Source organism: Phocoena phocoena, chromosome 15 (genome assembly GCF_963924675.1).
Source record: "Phocoena phocoena chromosome 15, mPhoPho1.1, whole genome shotgun sequence".
Lineage (NCBI taxonomy): Eukaryota > Metazoa > Chordata > Mammalia > Artiodactyla > Phocoenidae > Phocoena > Phocoena phocoena.
Window position 1 is genome coordinate 16403409 of NC_089233.1, and position 16520 is coordinate 16419928.

General features: G+C 59.5%; 4 protein-coding genes across 5 annotated transcripts; 3 read left to right on the plus strand and 1 right to left on the minus strand.

Annotated features, from left to right (window-relative positions):
- The first annotated feature begins 741 nt into the window (after positions 1-741).
- Positions 742-6288, plus strand: CORO1A (coronin 1A). 2 transcript variants are annotated; one of them, XM_065892666.1, is made up of 11 exons: positions 742-906; positions 2498-2696; positions 3851-3973; positions 4064-4193; positions 4281-4465; positions 4613-4732; positions 4932-5036; positions 5150-5295; positions 5411-5468; positions 5558-5773; positions 6075-6288. In XM_065892666.1, exons 2-11 carry the CDS (start codon positions 2499-2501, stop codon positions 6177-6179), a joined length of 1386 nt encoding a protein of 461 aa, XP_065748738.1. In that variant the 5' UTR covers positions 742-906; position 2498; the 3' UTR covers positions 6180-6288. The 2 variants fall into 2 exon arrangements, with proteins under 2 accessions (XP_065748738.1, XP_065748739.1); XM_065892667.1 differs by lacking the exon at positions 742-906 and adding an exon at positions 1862-2022.
- Positions 6289-8342: 2054 nt separating this feature from the next.
- BOLA2B (bolA family member 2B) lies at positions 8343-9095 on the minus strand. The gene is made up of 3 exons (XM_065893347.1): positions 8974-9095; positions 8785-8882; positions 8343-8485 (listed from the first exon to the last, which is right to left on the minus strand). The coding sequence occupies exons 1-3, from the start codon at positions 9034-9036 to the stop codon at positions 8386-8388; spliced, it is 261 nt and encodes an 86-aa protein (XP_065749419.1). The 5' UTR covers positions 9037-9095; the 3' UTR covers positions 8343-8385.
- A 79-nt stretch (positions 9096-9174) lies between these two features.
- SLX1A (SLX1 homolog A, structure-specific endonuclease subunit) lies at positions 9175-12128 on the plus strand. The gene is made up of 6 exons (XM_065892503.1): positions 9175-9681; positions 10223-10274; positions 10367-10696; positions 11551-11678; positions 11840-11927; positions 12001-12128. The coding sequence occupies exons 1-6, from the start codon at positions 9494-9496 to the stop codon at positions 12028-12030; spliced, it is 816 nt and encodes a 271-aa protein (XP_065748575.1). The 5' UTR covers positions 9175-9493; the 3' UTR covers positions 12031-12128.
- A 1936-nt stretch (positions 12129-14064) lies between these two features.
- LOC136135285 (sulfotransferase 1A1) lies at positions 14065-16445 on the plus strand. Its single transcript, XM_065893187.1, has 7 exons — positions 14065-14240; positions 14345-14470; positions 14542-14639; positions 15154-15280; positions 15385-15479; positions 15976-16156; positions 16285-16445. The coding sequence occupies exons 1-7, from the start codon at positions 14093-14095 to the stop codon at positions 16443-16445; spliced, it is 936 nt and encodes a 311-aa protein (XP_065749259.1). The 5' UTR covers positions 14065-14092.
- The last annotated feature ends 75 nt before the right edge of the window (positions 16446-16520 follow it).

Below are 16520 nucleotides of genomic sequence, written 5' to 3' on the forward strand. Positions count from 1 at the left end.
GCCAAGGATGGGAACTAACTCCTTCCTCTTAGTCTGAAGTCTGGGCTTCGGCCTCTACTTAGCTCTTGGAGCTGTTATTTGTGCCTCTCCTTTCAGTAGACTGAGAGCTCTTTGGGGCAGGAACTCAACTCTGACTTTTTCACTTCCGTAGCCCCTGCGCAAAGAGGCTCTCCATAACACCAAATTATTTCATTCGCCCCTGTGAGGCAGGCAGAGGTGCTCCTAGGTGAGGACAGACCCAGAGAAGTTAAGTGACTCTCCCAAGGCCACCTGCTTGTAAATGTAGGAGCCTGGAGAGGCCCCAGGCTTCCTGGGTGCAGGTGGGTGCAGGGTTCTCCCTCCTCCTTGTCCCCCCCGCCTTCCTGTTCCCTGAGCGTCGTCAGTGGGGGAAGAGATGGCAGAGCATAGCCTTAGCTGGGGCGGGGGGGGGGGGGGCGGGGGGGGCTGTACCAAGGCCCGCTGGGAGGACTGATGGGCCCTTTTATGAATGCCAGGCAAAGGATGGCGAGTAGGCTGGGGGTGGGCTGAAGGAGGGAAGAAGGAACGGGTATTTTTTACATTTTGACATTAAAAAGTGCAGATCAGATTGTCAGCGACGGGCCAGCAGCATCTGTTTTGGTTTCGAATTGGCAGCTAAGGCGCTGAGCTTCTCCGCGGAGGGAGGGGAGGGGAGGGGAGGGGAGGCTGCGGGCTGCTGGGGCGAGGCGGCGCCTCTGCGGAGGGAATGGCTCTCCCGTTTAAGAGCTCCGCCCAAAGGGGCGCTGCCACCCCTAAGGAGGCGGGCGCCGCCGCTTCTCATTCATTGTCTTGACAAGAGCATCCTCAGCCGGCAGTCGCAGGCTCCTCCAGCTGCTTCCTCCTCCTCTCCCTCCTCCGTCTGGGGGGTCACTCATCTCTCAGCAGCAGGTAAGGCTGGAGCCCGGGGACGGGACTCGGCATCGCTGCCCTGGGCCACCTGTGGGGCAGGCGGGAGCCTGGCAGAAGCCCTCTGCGGGGGCCGACAGACTGTCAGAGCGAGCTGGCTCGGAGGCGGGGACAGAGCCCGTTCACGCCCCGCGTGGCGGGACTCGCCTGGGGTGTGGGTGCGCGGAGGAGGGTCCGTCTGCGTGTCTGAGAGCTCCGGGAGCGGGCGAGGGTGAGGGACCACCGCAGCCAAGATGGTGGTGGGGGAGCCCGGCGGTCAGGACACGCGCCGACCGGACTCTCCCCAGAATGGGAGTCTTTGGGGTGGCCGTCGGGGGCAGGGTGGGGTGAGCCCAGCAGCTGCCCTGAGCTTGGAGACAGGAAGGGGTTGAGAGCAAAACAAGAAAAGACCAAGTTCCCCTTTCCGTGGTTTCCGGGCCTGGTACCTGAGGTGGGGAAGGAGGTGGGGTGGCACGATGGCTTCCTGTCTCCCAACCTCCGATTTGCGGCTCCCTCTCCCCAGACCCAGGCTTCCCGTCTGGGATGGATCCCCTGCCCCCAGACTGCTTCTCCTCACGCAAGCTCCTCACCTGCTTTCCGGGCGGGTGGACCCCGGAGCCTCCTGGAGAGTCACGGGATGGGCGAGGCTGGCTGGAGCCCCCAGTGAGAAGGGCTAGGCCTGAAGGGGGGGCAAAAGGGTGAAGCTGGGGCCGTGGAGGAGAGGCCCTGGGGGGGCCTCCACGGTGAGCTGGAAGGCGATGCTGTTGGGCGCCAGGATGGGGGCCTGGAGCCTGGGGAGCCAGAGGCAGGCCCCTTGGCTTCGCTGTCACCCAGCCCGGGGGGAAAACCATCCTAGCTGGACCTCCGTCTGAGAAGTGGGTGCCGGCCTCTCCCTTCCTGAGGACAGTTCCACTGGGACTGGAGAAGGCACTGAAGGGCACCTACTTAAGCAGAGGCGAGAAGCAGAGGTGCGTGGAGGAGGTGATGCTGGGACCCGAGCCATCCGCTTGTTTCTGGAGCCCGGAGACCTGCTGGGGAAGCCCTCCTGCCACTGAGGACATGCCTCCCAGGCAAACCTACACGCTGCTTCCCTCAGCATGTCCAACCCTGGGCCTGGAGGCGGGGAGGGCCCCTGCCTTTAGGCAGCTTCTCATGTGGGTGTGAGGGTGTGAGGTCTGGACACTGAGGCTGAGAGAACCCACCCTCCAAGCTGTTGCACTGAGGTCCCGGAGTGTGACCTGTCAGAGAGGAAGGGCTCTGTGTCCGTCGACCATTCTGTGGTCAAATCGGCACTAGGTGCTACCCCACATCAGGCTCTGCTGGGGAGGTTGAGGGTATAGAAGCCAGGCTTGGGGCGGGTTGAGAAGGTGGGCCTTGCAGGTTAGCCAGGGGTGAGGAGGTGTGGGCAAGGCGAGTGTGAGCGTAGCAGGATGTCAGTTACAGAGGAGAGCGGCAAGGGGCCGGGGAGACATGCTGGGGAAGTCAGCTGAGGCCGTGACTGCCAGGCTGAGGAGTGTCCTGGGGTAGATGGGGGCCACTGTAAGGTCAGAGTTGACCTGAAGGGAGAAAAGCCCTCCACCTGTGTGCCTTCCAGGATGAGCCGGCAGGTGGTCCGTTCCAGCAAGTTCCGCCACGTGTTTGGACAGCCGGCCAAGGCTGACCAGTGCTATGAGGACGTGCGCGTCTCACAGAACACCTGGGACAGTGGCTTCTGCTCTGTCAACCCCAAGTTCGTGGCCCTGATCTGTGAGGCCAGTGGGGGAGGGGCCTTCCTGGTGCTGCCCCTGGGCAAGGTGAGCCCCTGGAGCCCGGGGGGGGGGGGGCCTCTGGTCATCTAGTGGCCCCCTGGGGGTCCTGATGAGGTGATTGACTGTCCCCAAGCCTTCCCAGGCCACAGTGTTGTCTGTAAAGTTGAGCTGAGCCAGATGAACCTCGGGCTTCCTTCAGCTCCTACACGCAGTGGGCGGACGGAAGCTAAAGCTCAGAGGGGAGATGACACGGGAAGGGACGTACAGTGAGTCCTGCAGACCCAGGGCCAGGCCTCCCAGTTCTCAGCCTGGACCTTTCTCCCCTCGGGAGCACGAAAAGGGCTGGGATGGAGTCTGGGCAAGTGCTCTTAGGGTTTGGAGGGACCTTTCGGAGCCCTTGGGAACGCAGCAAGCTCTGGCTCCCCGCTCACAGGCAGGGGTGATGTAAGAGACCCTCTTGGCTCCCCCAACCCGGCCTCCGTCAGATCTCGCCTCCCCTGCCCTGTTGTCTGCTGACCCCACCCCCAGCACACCCCTGTGCTCTTGGGTGGTGAGACAGGAAGGGGAGACAGGCCCTCAGCTGTTACCTTAAAAGGGCCGATGGAAACAAGAGAAGAGGAAGTGGTTGTCGGGGTGAGAGCTGGGCCCGCTCTTCACACAGGAAGCCCTGCTGCAGCAGCTGTCCCCGGAAGAGCCCATTTCCAAACCTCTGCTCCTGCCGGGGGGCCGGTTATGACAGACTTCCCCATCCCTGTCCTTTTGGAAGGACGCATCCCTACAGCCCCATCATTCACACACACTTCCTTGCAGAACTCCAGCCCCAGTATAACTATCCCCCGCCAGCCTGTCCCATGCCCAGGGCCCTGGCCTGTCTTCCCATGGGGGCCTCACCTGGGGAAGCTGGGGTGGGAGTACCGGGCCGTGGGGCATGGATGAAAAACTGAGCTAGAGATGGCAGAAACTTGGCAAGGCTCTGACGGCAAGGCAGGACCAGCCCCCTGTGCCCATCCTGCACTACTGAGTTGCCCAGACAACTCTGGGGCAGGGGCAGAGGACCAAACCCTCCCACCCCAGGCCCTGCTCTGCCTCCCAGGGACCCCACAGCTTTTCTCTCCGTGCCTCGTGGAGGGGAGTGGGGAGGTTGGATCGGCTTTGGAGGGCAAAAACACCTCCCTCAGAGGTCCTGCTGTGTCCTCTAGACTGGACGTGTGGACAAGAACGTGCCTATGGTCTGTGGCCACACGGCCCCAGTGCTGGACATCGCCTGGTGCCCACACAATGATAATGTCATTGCCAGCGGCTCCGAGGACTGCACAGTCATGGTGAGTGTGGGGACACACGGGCCAGGAGGGGGCTCCAGCACTGGAGCTGACGTTTGGAGCCCCCAAGACTCACTCGCCACTTCTCTGCAGGTGTGGGAGATCCCTGATGGGGGCCTGGTGCTGCCCCTGCGGGAGCCTGTCGTCACCCTGGAGGGCCACACCAAGCGCGTGGGCATTGTGGCCTGGCACCCCACAGCTCAGAACGTGCTTCTCAGTGCAGGTGCCCGGGGGGAGAAGCAGGGAGGGCTGGTCCCCTGACAGCGAGGGTTGGAGGCTCACGACTTCTGACACTGGGGGCATCGCCCAGGTTGCGACAATGTGATCCTGGTGTGGGACGTGGGCACGGGGGCGGCCGTGCTGACACTGGGCTCGGACGTGCACCCGGACACAATCTACAGCGTGGACTGGAGCCGAGATGGCGCCCTCATCTGTACCTCCTGCCGCGACAAGCGATTCCGCATCATTGAGCCCCGCAAAGGCACCATTGTAGCTGTGAGTTGCCTTGACCCTTGACCCTGAGAGCTTTGCCCCTCCTACCCACCACCAACCAGGCCCCTAGATGCTACCCACTCCCAGCTGGGGCCTGGCCCTTAGGGGGTGCGTGCGGATGCCTGACCGGTCCCCTCCCTTTCCTTCCAGGAGAAGGACCGTCCCCACGAGGGGACCCGGCCGGTGCGTGCCGTGTTTGTGTCAGATGGAAACATCCTGACCACAGGTTTCAGCCGAATGAGTGAGCGGCAGGTGGCGCTGTGGGACACGGTGAGTGCCCGGCGGGGAACAGGCTTAGTCCCAGCCCTGCCAAGTGTCTGGCTGGAAGGCCATGGCCTCAGTTTACCCACCGCGAGATGGGGTTTTCCGCCGGTTGGTCTATAAGCCCCCCACCCTACTCCTCCATCACTGGACCGCACCTGGGCCTGACGTGGTCCAGCTCATTATAAACCCCTGCCCGTCTCTACAGAAGCACCTGGAGGAGCCGCTGTCCCTGCAGGAACTGGACACGAGCAGCGGTGTCCTGCTGCCCTTCTTTGACCCTGACACCAACATTGTCTACCTCTGTGGCAAGGTGGCCCAGTTGGGCAGGGGGTCGGGGGAGCGAGGTGGGCAGGGGGACTGGGAAAGGACCACGGCTGGAGGCATCTGCCCGTGTTGATCCTCCCTTGCATCCACCACCTGCAGGGTGACAGCTCTATCCGGTACTTCGAGATCACTTCCGAGGCCCCATTCCTGCACTATCTCTCCATGTTCAGTTCCAAGGAGTCCCAGCGTGGCATGGGCTACATGCCCAAACGTGGTCTGGAGGTGAACAAGTGTGAGATTGCCAGGTAGCTGCCCCTGCCCCTGACCTGAGTATGCTCCTTGGGCAGTGCCGACCGCACGCCGAGCTTCAGTCCCAGCCCAGCCATGCTGTGGGTGCTGATCGCCTTCCTGTTTCCGCAGATTCTACAAGCTGCACGAGCGGAGGTGTGAGCCCATCGCCATGACGGTGCCTAGAAAGGTGATGCTCCAGGGTCCCTCCCCGGGCTCTCGGAGTGGCGGGTGGTGGTGTGGCCCACTTTCTTAACCAGCCTTGGCCTTGCCCCACAGTCGGACCTGTTCCAGGAGGACCTGTACCCGCCCACTGCAGGGCCTGACGCTGCCCTCACAGCTGAGGAGTGGCTAGGGGGTCGGGATGCCGGGCCCCTCCTCATTTCCCTCAAGGATGGCTACGTGCCCCCAAAGAGCCGGGAGCTGAGGATCAACCGGGGCCTGGACACTGGGCGCAAGAAGATGGCACCTGAGGCCAGTGGCGCTCCCAGTTCGGTGAGAGGCAGATGGGAGCCTGGGAATCAGGACAGGAAGATGGGGTAGGGCAGGGGCTGCTACCCATGTGGTCATTGACCCAGTGGAACGGGGCTGGCATTTGGGGCAGCCCAAATTCACAATGCTGGGGATCCTTTGGGGGCTGGGAGTGGGTAATCCTGAGGCCTCAGAAAACAGGTTTCAGGCTTATAGGCCTGCAGCTCTCTGGCTGAGAGACAGAAGGGCCCAAGCCCTGGGGCTCTTGGGAAGAGGCCTAGTGGCCAGGGAGGAGCTGGGCCTAATGCAGCCCTGGATCCCCCAGGATGCCATATCCCGGTTGGAGGAAGAGATGAGGAAGCTCCAGGCCACGGTACAGGAGCTACAGAAGCGCCTGGATAGGCTGGAGGAGACAGTCCAGGCCAAGTAGAGGACCACCGGCTGAGGCCAACGGCATCGCCTCCCTCCCTTCCACTCCCACTCCTCAGGCCACAATGGCAGATAAGAAAATACTAATAAAATGGCTTTATTTTCTGGTACCTCTCAGACTCCAGTGACTGGTCACCAGATGCTGGGTCTGCTGAACTGACCTGCACTTGGGCTTCCCCCTCCATAGCCTCGATGAGCTTGACCCATGGCAGGGGCGGGCTGGGGAGATGCCTCTGAATGCCCTAGACCACAGACAGGAACAGGCCTTTGCGGGTGGGAGCCATCCTGTGCTGATGTGGGTTGGGAGCCTGCTCTGTTTTCCAGCTGGTAGGTCGAAGCTGCTCAGGGATCTAGCCTGGAGCCTCGGTCATTCTATTTACCCCAAATCTGCCTTTGCTAGTCAACCACAACACCAGCTTGCATGCAGCTGTCCTGACACTGCTGCCTGCTTGTGGGGAAGATGAAGCAACCAGCACTTACGTCTTTCAAACTGTAAGCCCAAGGGATCAAAATAAGGGGTCCTTTTGTAAGAAGAAAGCTTCAAATCAAAGCAATAGGCCCTGACCCTAGTTTACAAGCGAGGAAACTGAGGCTGAGAGCAGAAGCTGGGCTTGCTGAGGGACAGATCCCGAGTCAAGATGCAAGTCTCCCCTTCTAGTTCAGAGCCTTCCCTGCACCACGTGGCTGCCTCCTGAACCCTGTCTGTGGCTTCCACCTGGGTCTGGCCTCAATCTGTCAAGCCCTATCAAGGGGGGACTTGGAAATGGGTTTCCAATGGCCAACTTAGCAGGTGGTCCTCCCTGAGCTGGGACACAGGACTGTTGGGGATGGGTGTCCTGGCCACAGCAGGGCTTTGTTCATCCACATAGGGACCACAGCAAGGACTAAATGTCCCTTTTGAACCCCCATTCCCCTTTGGCATGCTGTACAAATGTCCCTGTCTGCCCATTTGGGTCTCAATCTCTATGCAAACCATGTGACCCTGGGCAAGTCACTTCTCTCCACGCCTCAGTTGCTCATCTAGAGAATGGGGAGGGATTCCACCACAGCTCTGTGAACCCAGGGGGTGGATCCAATCAGGGGTGTGGTACAGAGAGAAGGAGACCATCTGGAGCCTGGGCCTCAGTCTCCCACACAAAGGGATGATGGGCCCTCCTAGTGAAGCAGACTTGTGGGTAGTCACTAGTTCTCCTGGCCCAGGGAAACGGAAAAAAGTTCAGGGAAGGATCCTTGGAACTCAGAAGGGTTAGCCCCTACTCACCATGATTTCCAGCTTCCTCTGAGAGAAACAAGAGAGGGAGATGGGGGTGGGGGTGGTGGTAATTTAGGGGCCAAGAAACCGGCCTTGAAAACAGGAGAACAGGGTGGGTGGGATGGTTGAAATCTGCAATTTCTCACCCCCAAAGAGCTCTGGCCCCAATTAGCACACTTCCTATTCCTCCTGGGTCTCAGAGCCCTCACCTATGCAAGGCCTAATCAACTCTGGCACCTGTGTCGACTCTAGGGCATCACATGCCCCAATTTTGTGGCTCTGGTCGGCCTTACTTTCCTGCTGTAACCCTATGCCCATGCCACCCCTCCATTCCTGAAAAACCTCACCAGCTCTCCAGGACCAGCTGTGGCCACATCAAGCCCAGGGCCAAAGGGTTACTGGACTTTCTCCAGGGGCCAGAAAACACTGCCATTCCAGGTGTTGGGAAGCCCCTGCTGGGGTACCAGGTCCCTGAGGCTGTGAAGGGCTTGGGGAACCAACAGGGGAAGTGTGGAATCTTCTATAATGCCTCTGACATTGGGATAATATTAAGGAGAGGGAGAGGTTTGTTAAATTGCCCAAGGCCCTAAAACCGTGAGCACTTCTCATCTATGCATCTTGAAGGAGGACAGAGCAGGAACCCCCAGCAATGGTCAATGAATGGGTGGGTTGGGTGGGTAGTGGCCGTACCCCTAGGGGGTCCACCAAGGATTACAAAGAAGACCTGTGAGGCCCACCCTGGAAGGGACTTTAAGAACTGAACTTTCACTTTATAAGTGGGGACACGAAGGCCTCTGTGTGGAGAGGAACTTGCCCAAAGTAAAACAATGGAGAGTGGAGAGCAGGGAGAAGCCAGGCCCTAGACCCGGCCTCTGCACACCTCCCACCCACAACACACACTGACACAGAAGCTGGGCCTGACTCGTAATTTAATAGATGTGCAGGTCCGGGTCCCTTATTTCTGCTGCTCACGGGTCCACTGCTCTGGAGTCAGGGTTTTCTGCTCAAAAGCATGGATATGCAGGAGCTCTTCTGCTAGGCAAGTGTTCACAAGCCTGAGAGAGAGATGGGATTAGAAAACGGCAGGCTGGGGCCTGGGTCGCAGACCCCGAAGCTAGGGTGAGCCGGGAGACTGGAGGTGTCCCCCAGGTTGTAGTCCCTGGAACCTGGCAACAAGAGAGGTAGAGGGCTGAAGTCTCAATATTTGAAGCAGAGGCCATGAAGGCGGGATCGCTGGGGTCGTGGTCTGCGGTGCTGGGCCGCATTGGTGGGGGTGAGTTCGGTTTCGGGGAGCGGCCGGGGATGTGGTCCTGGAGCTGGGGCCGCGCTGAATGAGGTGTTCCTGGGGTCTCACCGGTGTCTCTGAAGCAGCGGCTTCCCCTCGAACTTGGCCGACACCACGAGGACTCGGAAGCTAGATGCGCAACGGTTGGGAGTCGTGTCCTCCACTTCCTATGGGGCAGAATGAGGTGGATGGTGCCAAGCCCGCCCCTCAGGAGCCCTGTTCCCCTCGCTGGGCGAGTGTCCACGCCGCTCAACTCACCACGTGTTCCGCCTCCAGGTCCCGCTGCAGCTTCTCCCGGAGGTACTCGGCGCTGAGTTCCATTGTGGCAGCCCAACAGGGTTGACGGCCCAGCGGGGACAGTACCCCTGCCCGGACCCTGCCACACTGCTTCCGCCCTTACTAGCGCCACTTTCCGTTGAGGTCTCTACTTCCGCCCTTACTAAGGCGTCAGTAAACACAGCACTTCCGCCCTCTTGCAAGCCCAGTTTTCCAACAGTCTCCGGTTTCTGCACCTACCATCAGTCAGCCAATCAGAGTCTGCATAAGGCCCCGGCGGACGCTAATTGGTACCCGCCGCCTGCACAGCAGCCCGGGTTCTGCGCCCCGGTTTGGACACCCTAGCTCCAGCTAGTAGAAGGTGCACGAGCCTGCACTGCTGTGGCCTCTAGGGTACCTCGGGATTGCCCCCAAGCGCTTTTTCCGAGACAAGCATCTTGCGTCCCTGGCAACCCAGCTCTCCCCGGGGTCACAGGCCAGAGCAATCAACCCCCAAGTTCCGATGGGCCCCACAGGGGGCGCGGCGAGGCCCGGGCGCTTCTTCGGCGTCTACCTGCTCTACTGCCTGAACCCTCGGCACAGGGGCCGCGTCTACGTAGGGTTCACGGTCAACCCTGCTCGTCGGGTGCAGCAGCACAACGGGGGCCGCAGAAAAGGCGGGGCCTGGCGGACCAGTGGACGCGGGCCCTGGTAAGAGGCGGTGGGTCACTGTCAGGAGAAGGGCTTCTAGGAGAAGGCCGGAGCCGGCGGAGGGGAGGCCCGCTGAGAGGGGCGCGGCCGGCGTGGGGGCTGAAAAACAGGGCTGCGGGCGGGGTCCTAGTGACGAGGGGGGGACTGTCGCAGGGGAGAAGGGGTAGTGGGGAGGCGGAGCCCTATGAGTCTGGGCCGTGGGTCTCAGAGGAGGGGGTTGGGTGGGAAGGGGATTGATGATCTAGGTTTGGTCCACCGACACGGGGCTTGGTGAACAAGGCTGGGTTGGAATAGAGAAAGCCTGGAAGGGAGAGGAACTGAGGAGGGCTGTTAAATACCGGTGACTGGAGGCGGGGCCTGAGGTTAGCAGGTGCGAGGGGACATACCTCCATGAAGGGGGCAGAGCCTCGTGGGCTAGGCTTGAAGCGGGGTGTGACTCCCTTCTCGGGTAGGACCGGAGGCGCACCATGGCGAGGGGATTCGGTTTGACACGGGGAGGGGCGAGGGGCTCACAGGCCGCGCCCCTCATTCTCTTCCCCAGGGAGATGGTGCTCATCGTACACGGCTTCCCCTCCGCAGTGGCCGCCCTTCGGGTAAGAAAAGAGACGGGGGTGCCGGGAGGACGGGGGCTAGGGCTTAGGGCCTTCCCCGGACGGCCCTGAAGCTCAGTACTCCCCGCCTGCAGTTCGAGTGGGCCTGGCAGCATCCGCAGGCCTCGCGCCGCTTGGCGCACGTGGGTCCGCGCCTGCGTGGTGAGGCAACCTTCTCCTTTCACCTGCGCGTGCTGGCGCACATGCTGCGCGCGCCGCCCTGGGCGCGACTCCCACTCACCTTGCGCTGGCTGCGCGCCGACTTCCGCCAGGATCTCTGCCCGCCGCCGCCGCCTCACGTGCCGCTGGCCTTCGGGCCTCCGCCGCCCCGGGCCTTAGCCCCGAGGCGCCGCGCGGCTGACACCGAGTCCGAGCTGGAGCATGACGCCGAGACCCGCTGCACCCTGTGCGCGCGTGTGCTCCAGGTAAGACTCTCCACCTGGTCTCCGGGTCAGGGCGGTCTAGGATTCAGAGGACTCAAGATCAAGCTGTTTCTTGAGGGACTGGGCAGCCCACTGACACCCTTTGGCCAGTCTGCCCCCATCTCGAAAACGGGGATCATAGTGCTTGCGGCCATTCCTCGACGCCAGTATTCTCCTTTCAGGGCCTTTGCCCTTTCCCTTTGACTGAAAGGTTCTTCCCTAGACCTTGCCACTTTTCCTCCGTGAGGTTTTCCTTGGTTTTCCATCTGAAATTGCCACTCTTTTTTGTACACTTCCCTGGCTTCTTTTAACACTTATTATTGTCTGACATACGATATATTTTATTTACCTTGTTATCAGTTTCTGCCCCCCCCCCCCGCCCATTCTAAACTCTGCTGGGGCATTTAGTTCCTTTTCACTACTGTAGAACAGGGTCTAGTGCAGAGCAGATTGCCAATAAATATTTAATAAATTAATTGAGATGATGAGTCTGGCTTCTACTGAGCCCTCAGTAAATGTAAGTTGAGCTCTTGCCATTCAGAGCTTAAGTGACCTGCCTGAGATTGCTCAGCCTTTAAGGAACTCTAGGTCTGGCTGCCCTGCCATGGTGTTATGTAATCGCTGCTAACACTCAGAGAAAACTGGCCAGCTTAGTCCCTGTGGGCCAGTATTTTAACGTCTCCGTGCCTCAGTTTCCTCATCTATAAAATACAAATAATAGTATCAAGAGTGCCTGTCTCATAAGGTGGTTTTATGTAAAGTCTTGGAACAGTGTCTAGTCCATAGAAATTCTTCACCATTGCTAGCTACGTCATTACTCCCCATTTTCTCTCTTACCTGCCTGCCACCTCTGACAGGATGAAGAAGACCCCCTGTGTTGCCCCCACCCTGGCTGCTCCCTGAGGGCTCATGTGATCTGCCTGGCACAGGAGTTCCTGCAGGAGGAGCCAGGGCAGCTTCTGCCCCTAGAGGGCCAATGCCCTGGGTGAGTCCAGCACCCCTACTCCAGCCTGGTTTAGCTCTGGGAAGATGGTGCCCAGTTGTCCAAGTCCAGGCCTGGGGTAGTCCTCATCTTAGCACCCAGGTCCTGGCCTGGAGGAGGCTTGTGATCCTGACTCTGTCTCCTACCAACCACACCCCTGGTAGCTGTAAGAACTCACTGCTGTGGGGAGACCTGATCTGGCTGTGCCGGATGAGCACCGAGGAGGAAGAGGAGGACTCGGAATTAGAAGAGGTGAGAGGTGGCTTGGGCCCCAGCCTCACCCCATCTCCTGGGCTGCCTTTCACCAACCCTCTTGTCTCCACAGGAACACTGGACCGACATGCTGGAGATCTGATCCTCAGCGTCTCTAACCTCTGCCCACTCCTTTTCTGTGCCACCCGCTGTGGGTCTGGGCAGTTTTTACTTGAGTACAATAAAAAGTCTGAGTTAAGGTACCTTCTGGTGTTTGCTGGGGGGTGGGAGAGTGGGGTAGGAGGCAGAGGCCCTGCCAGTCACTGGGGCCTGAGGAGGACAGAGTGGGGAACGGCCACTGGCCCCAGCACGGACCAGCCTCTGAAGTCACATGGTCCTTTGAGGGCTTGGGAGACTCACACCCTGCACACAGAGCCCACCCACCTCCGGTGCCCAGCTTGACTCCAGACTTTAATCCAAACAGTAAGGACAAAGGCCGAGGAGGAGAGGGGGGTTGCTGTTGCCCCACGGGGTCCTGTGGCCCTCTAAGCCCCAACTCCTTCTCATCTCTGTCTGCAGAGCCTTGTTCAAACCCACAGAAAAAAAAGCACCTTCTGGGGGCTGTTGTGTTACCAACCATGAGTGAGGCTCCGTGCTGTCCCACGGGAGCCGCCTTCCCACGGGAGCCATGGAGCTGGGGCTCACTCCCAGGGTTATTCGACTTAAGCATTCTGGCTCTTTCCTATCCTTTGCTGCCTCGAAAAGAGCCTGCCCTGCTCGGCTCTGCCGCAAACCCCATGACCCGGCCCACGCACATCCCTCTGGACTGGCCTCGTGGTCAGAGCCAGAAGTTCCTGGAACAATGTTTGGGCTGCTGGGGGCCTCTGAGCTGCCTTCCACCTGAACCCATGGCCTCTTCAAGACTGGCCGGGAACCAGCAGGAGGGTGAGTGTCCCACATTTCCCTTCCACTCCTCTGCCCTTTCTAGACTGGGTCCATTAGGTAAAGCTGTCTTTTGGCCCCCTTTTCAGGGGTGGAGTTCAGAGGGCAGGTCAGGAGCCAGGATTATAGCTCGAAACACCAAAAAACAAAAAAGAAAACCATTGCACCCTTGTGTCTAGTTTCAGTCTTCTATTTTCTACACACTAAACCCACATCTTAGGTTTTCAGGCCGGTCTAAGCTTGATTCCAGCTGGGCACTGAGCAGGGTAGCACAGAGGGGCCCTCCCACCACGAACTTCACCCTTTCCTTCCTGGACAACAGCCAAGTCCCAGTGCTGGCTCCAGATCCCTCCCACTTTGGACCTACAAGACCTTCAGCTCAGAGAGCAGTTCTGCCCTCACCATACCACACCCGTTCTACGTTCTAAGCCGCAGCACGCAGACGTCAGGAGGCCAAGATCCAGAGAAGTCAGGTGAGAGCGAGGTGGTGGGCCGGCTGGGCTGGATCTCCCTCAGCTTGCGCTGCTGGCTCTTATCCTGTCGCTTGAGCTTTCTGGTCCAGCTTCTCACACCCTGCCCTTTCCCCATGGATTGCCCATCTCAATCTACAGCCTGGCCTGAATAATGCCCCTCCTCCTCCTTCCCCTCCCACTTCACTGCTCCCTCCTCTCCCCCTCCTCCAGTGAGTCATGAGTTTTGCCCATTCACATACCAGATTCCGGCTCCCCAGACAGTTGCTCAATTGGCTGTGTTTTTCTCCAAGCTGGGGAGGGTAGCTGGGCAAGCGGGGTCTCAGGCCCAACTGGCCTTTTTGGAGTTTTCCAACATATGTGAGAGGCCAGGAGGGGAGCTGAAGGAGGGGACGCCAGGGAGGAGCCCACCAGGATTAGGCCCGGAGGCAAAGCAGGAAGAGAAAGCAAGCTGGGGGCTGGCAGGAAGTTCAGACAGGCAGGACCTAGAGTGGGTTTTCTCAAGTGCACAATGGAACCCCCTGGAGAGCTTCCAAAAAACTGCTATCTGGGTCCCATCCCCAGAGAGTGTTTTAATTGGTTTGGGATTTTAAAAGCTCTGCAGGCAAATAAAAATGAGCCTGGGTGTGACCCACTGCGTGAGCACTGGATCTGGCTTTGAATCCCAGCCCCACCACTCGCTAGCTCTGTGAGCGTGGGCACGTGGCTCCCTCAGCCTCAGCTTCCTTTACCTTAAAGCAGGAATTCAACAGCTGGCACCACTGTGATATTGTTAAGGGAAGGAAGCTACACTCTGGACCCTGACGTGGCAGCATGGAGCTGGTCCAGGACACCTCCCGCCCGCCACTGGAGTACATGAAGGGGATCCCGCTCATCAAGTACTTTGCAGAGGGACTGGGGCCGCTGCAGAGCTTCCAAGCCTGGCCCAATGACCTGCTCATCAGCACCTACCCCAAATCCGGTAGGTGATGAGGGCACCAATGCCTCTCCTGGGCTGCAGTCCCCACCTTGGGCCGGGAGGGGCGTGCTCAGCCCTGCTCATCTCCCATTTCCCTCTCTCTCCAGGCACCACCTGGGTAAGCGAGATCCTGGACCTGATCTACCAGGGTGGCGACCTGGAGAAGTGTCAAAGAGCCCCCATCTTCGTCCGGGTGCCCTTCCTTGAGTTCAGGGTCCCTGGCCTTCCCACAGGTATGTGGCGGGGTGCTGGGAGGTAGGACTCGGGCTCCAGCTCAGCCGGCTTTTCCCTACCTATGGCTTAGGTGCTGAGCTTCTGGAAGATACACCAGCCCCACGGCTGATCAAGACACACTTGCCGCTGGCTCTGCTTCCACCGACCCTGCTGGATCAGAAGGTCAAGGTGAATGGCAGAGGAAGCCAGGGAAGGAGGCTGCTGGGGCCATCCCAGCTTTGGCCCTACCTTCTGGGGAGGTCTCCTCACCTCCTCCAGCCTGGTCTCATCTTAGGGGAGGCGGGGGGCATCTGCCTGATGGCTCTAGTGGGGTCAGATACTCTGGTGAAAAGGAGACTCCTCTGTGCAGAGTCGGGCTCACAAGCCCGTGGAAGAGGGGCTGGTGGGAATCCAGCATGCCTTGTTCCAAATTCAGGCAGAGTGGCATTGAGGGGATTAGATTAGTATAAAATATGGTTTCAGGGAGCAGCCCAGAGTTCGGCATCAGAGCGGGGTTCAAGCCCCAGCTCAGTCTCGCTCACACCATGGGACTGTAAGTGAGTCAGCCTCTAGACCCGTTTCTCCCTCAGCCAAACCAAGGGAACCTCCCTGGCAAGGATGCTGTGAAGGGTGGGACACCTAGTGCCCAGTGTGCTGTGTGGTGATGGTGCTGGGGTGGGGGTGGGGTCATCTGCCCCTCCAGGTGGTCTACGTTGCCCGCAATGCAAAGGATGTGGCCGTCTCCTATTACCACTTCTACCACATGGCCAAGGTGCACCCTGACCCTGGCACCTGGGACAGCTTCCTGGAGAAGTTCATGGCTGGGGAAGGTGGGGCTGACTCTGGAGGAAGGAAAGGGGTGGGGTGGAGCTGAGGGGCACCAGCTACAACTTATGCCAACCTCTGTGTCCATGCCCCCTGCCCTTTTCTCCAGTGTCCTACGGGTCCTGGTACCAGCACGTGCAGGAGTGGTGGGAGCTGAGTCACACCCACCCTGTTCTCTACCTCTTCTATGAGGACATAAAGCAGGTGAGGCCGCCTGCTTCTGCGTCCCTCCATGTCACACGCAGAGAGGCAGGAACCTCACAGTGACCTGCCAAGGCCCTCTCAGCCCCCCTCCCCTATGACAGCCCACAGCCCAGTCCTCCTGGATCCCCTCCGCAGGACTGAGCAGCAGTGCCCCCTTGCAGCAGTGCCCTGTATAGCTCTTATCTCCTAGCATTCGAGTCAGCAACACGTGCACTCATCCATCAGCTAGTTACTGCTGTTGCTTCTCCTGGGGCCACGGTTATGAAAGAGGACTGTCCCTCCTCTCATCCAGCAGGAACCAGACATCTGTAATAAAGGACCACAGGGCAGAAGGCAATCAAACCTGCCCTAGGGAAAGAGGACCAGAGTCAAGGAACAGGGTCTGAGGTCTCTAAGCAGAAGTGGCCAGATCCCCACAGGGTTAGAAAGGGACCTCCCTTCTGTTTGCTCAGCAAGCAATGCAAACCTCCACTGAGGAGCCCCTCTGCTGCTCCAGAACCCCAAAAGGGAGATCCAGAAGATCCTGGAGTTCGTGGGGCGCTCTCTGCCAGAGGAAACCGTGGATCACATCGTCCAGCACACGTCTTTCAAGGAGATGAAGAAGAACCCCATGACCAACTACAGCACCATACCCACCAGAGTCATGGACCACAGCATCTCTGCCTTCATGAGGAAAGGTGAGAGCTGCCCCAGGGAGTGGGCACGGGCATCTGGGGAGAGAGTGGGGGAGCAGCAGCTAGAGCCGCCGTTCAGCCAGTCAGGGCCTCCTCTGCGACGGGGACCTCTCTCCTTTCGTCTCTCCCAGGCATCACTGGGGACTGGAAATCCACCTTCACTGTGGCCCAGAATGAGCGCTTTGAAGCCGACTATGCTGTGAAGATGGCAGGCTGCCACCTCCACTTCTGCTGGGAGCTGAGTGGTGCTCATCAGGGTGAGCGTGAATCAGGCCTCAACAATAAAATCTGATGTGTGTTAAACAGCCTCTGCTGGAAGCAAAGGACGAACCTGAGCCAAAAGGGTACATGCCCACTGGGACCAAGT

Coding starts and splice junctions, on each gene's coding strand:
- LOC136135285 (XM_065893187.1), top strand. CDS start 14,093: ATGGAGCTGGTCCAGGACACCTCCCGCCCGCCACTGGAGTACATGAAG. Junction 14,471..14,541: donor GGTCCCTGGCCTTCCCACAG/GTATGTGGCGGG, acceptor CCTATGGCTTAG/GTGCTGAGCTTCTGGAAGAT. Junction 15,281..15,384: donor GAAGTTCATGGCTGGGGAAG/GTGGGGCTGACT, acceptor CCTTTTCTCCAG/TGTCCTACGGGTCCTGGTAC.
- SLX1A (XM_065892503.1), top strand. CDS start 9,494: ATGGGCCCCACAGGGGGCGCGGCGAGGCCCGGGCGCTTCTTCGGCGTC. Junction 10,275..10,366: donor CCGCAGTGGCCGCCCTTCGG/GTAAGAAAAGAG, acceptor CCCCGCCTGCAG/TTCGAGTGGGCCTGGCAGCA. Junction 11,679..11,839: donor CTAGAGGGCCAATGCCCTGG/GTGAGTCCAGCA, acceptor CACCCCTGGTAG/CTGTAAGAACTCACTGCTGT.
- BOLA2B (XM_065893347.1), bottom strand. CDS start 9,036: ATGGAACTCAGCGCCGAGTACCTCCGGGAGAAGCTGCAGCGGGACCTG. Junction 8,883..8,973: donor ACCTGGAGGCGGAACACGTG/GTGAGTTGAGCG, acceptor TCTGCCCCATAG/GAAGTGGAGGACACGACTCC. Junction 8,486..8,784: donor CCGCTGCTTCAGAGACACCG/GTGAGACCCCAG, acceptor TCTCTCTCTCAG/GCTTGTGAACACTTGCCTAG.
- CORO1A (XM_065892666.1), top strand. CDS start 2,499: ATGAGCCGGCAGGTGGTCCGTTCCAGCAAGTTCCGCCACGTGTTTGGA. Junction 4,466..4,612: donor GCAAAGGCACCATTGTAGCT/GTGAGTTGCCTT, acceptor CTTTCCTTCCAG/GAGAAGGACCGTCCCCACGA. Junction 4,733..4,931: donor AGGTGGCGCTGTGGGACACG/GTGAGTGCCCGG, acceptor CCGTCTCTACAG/AAGCACCTGGAGGAGCCGCT.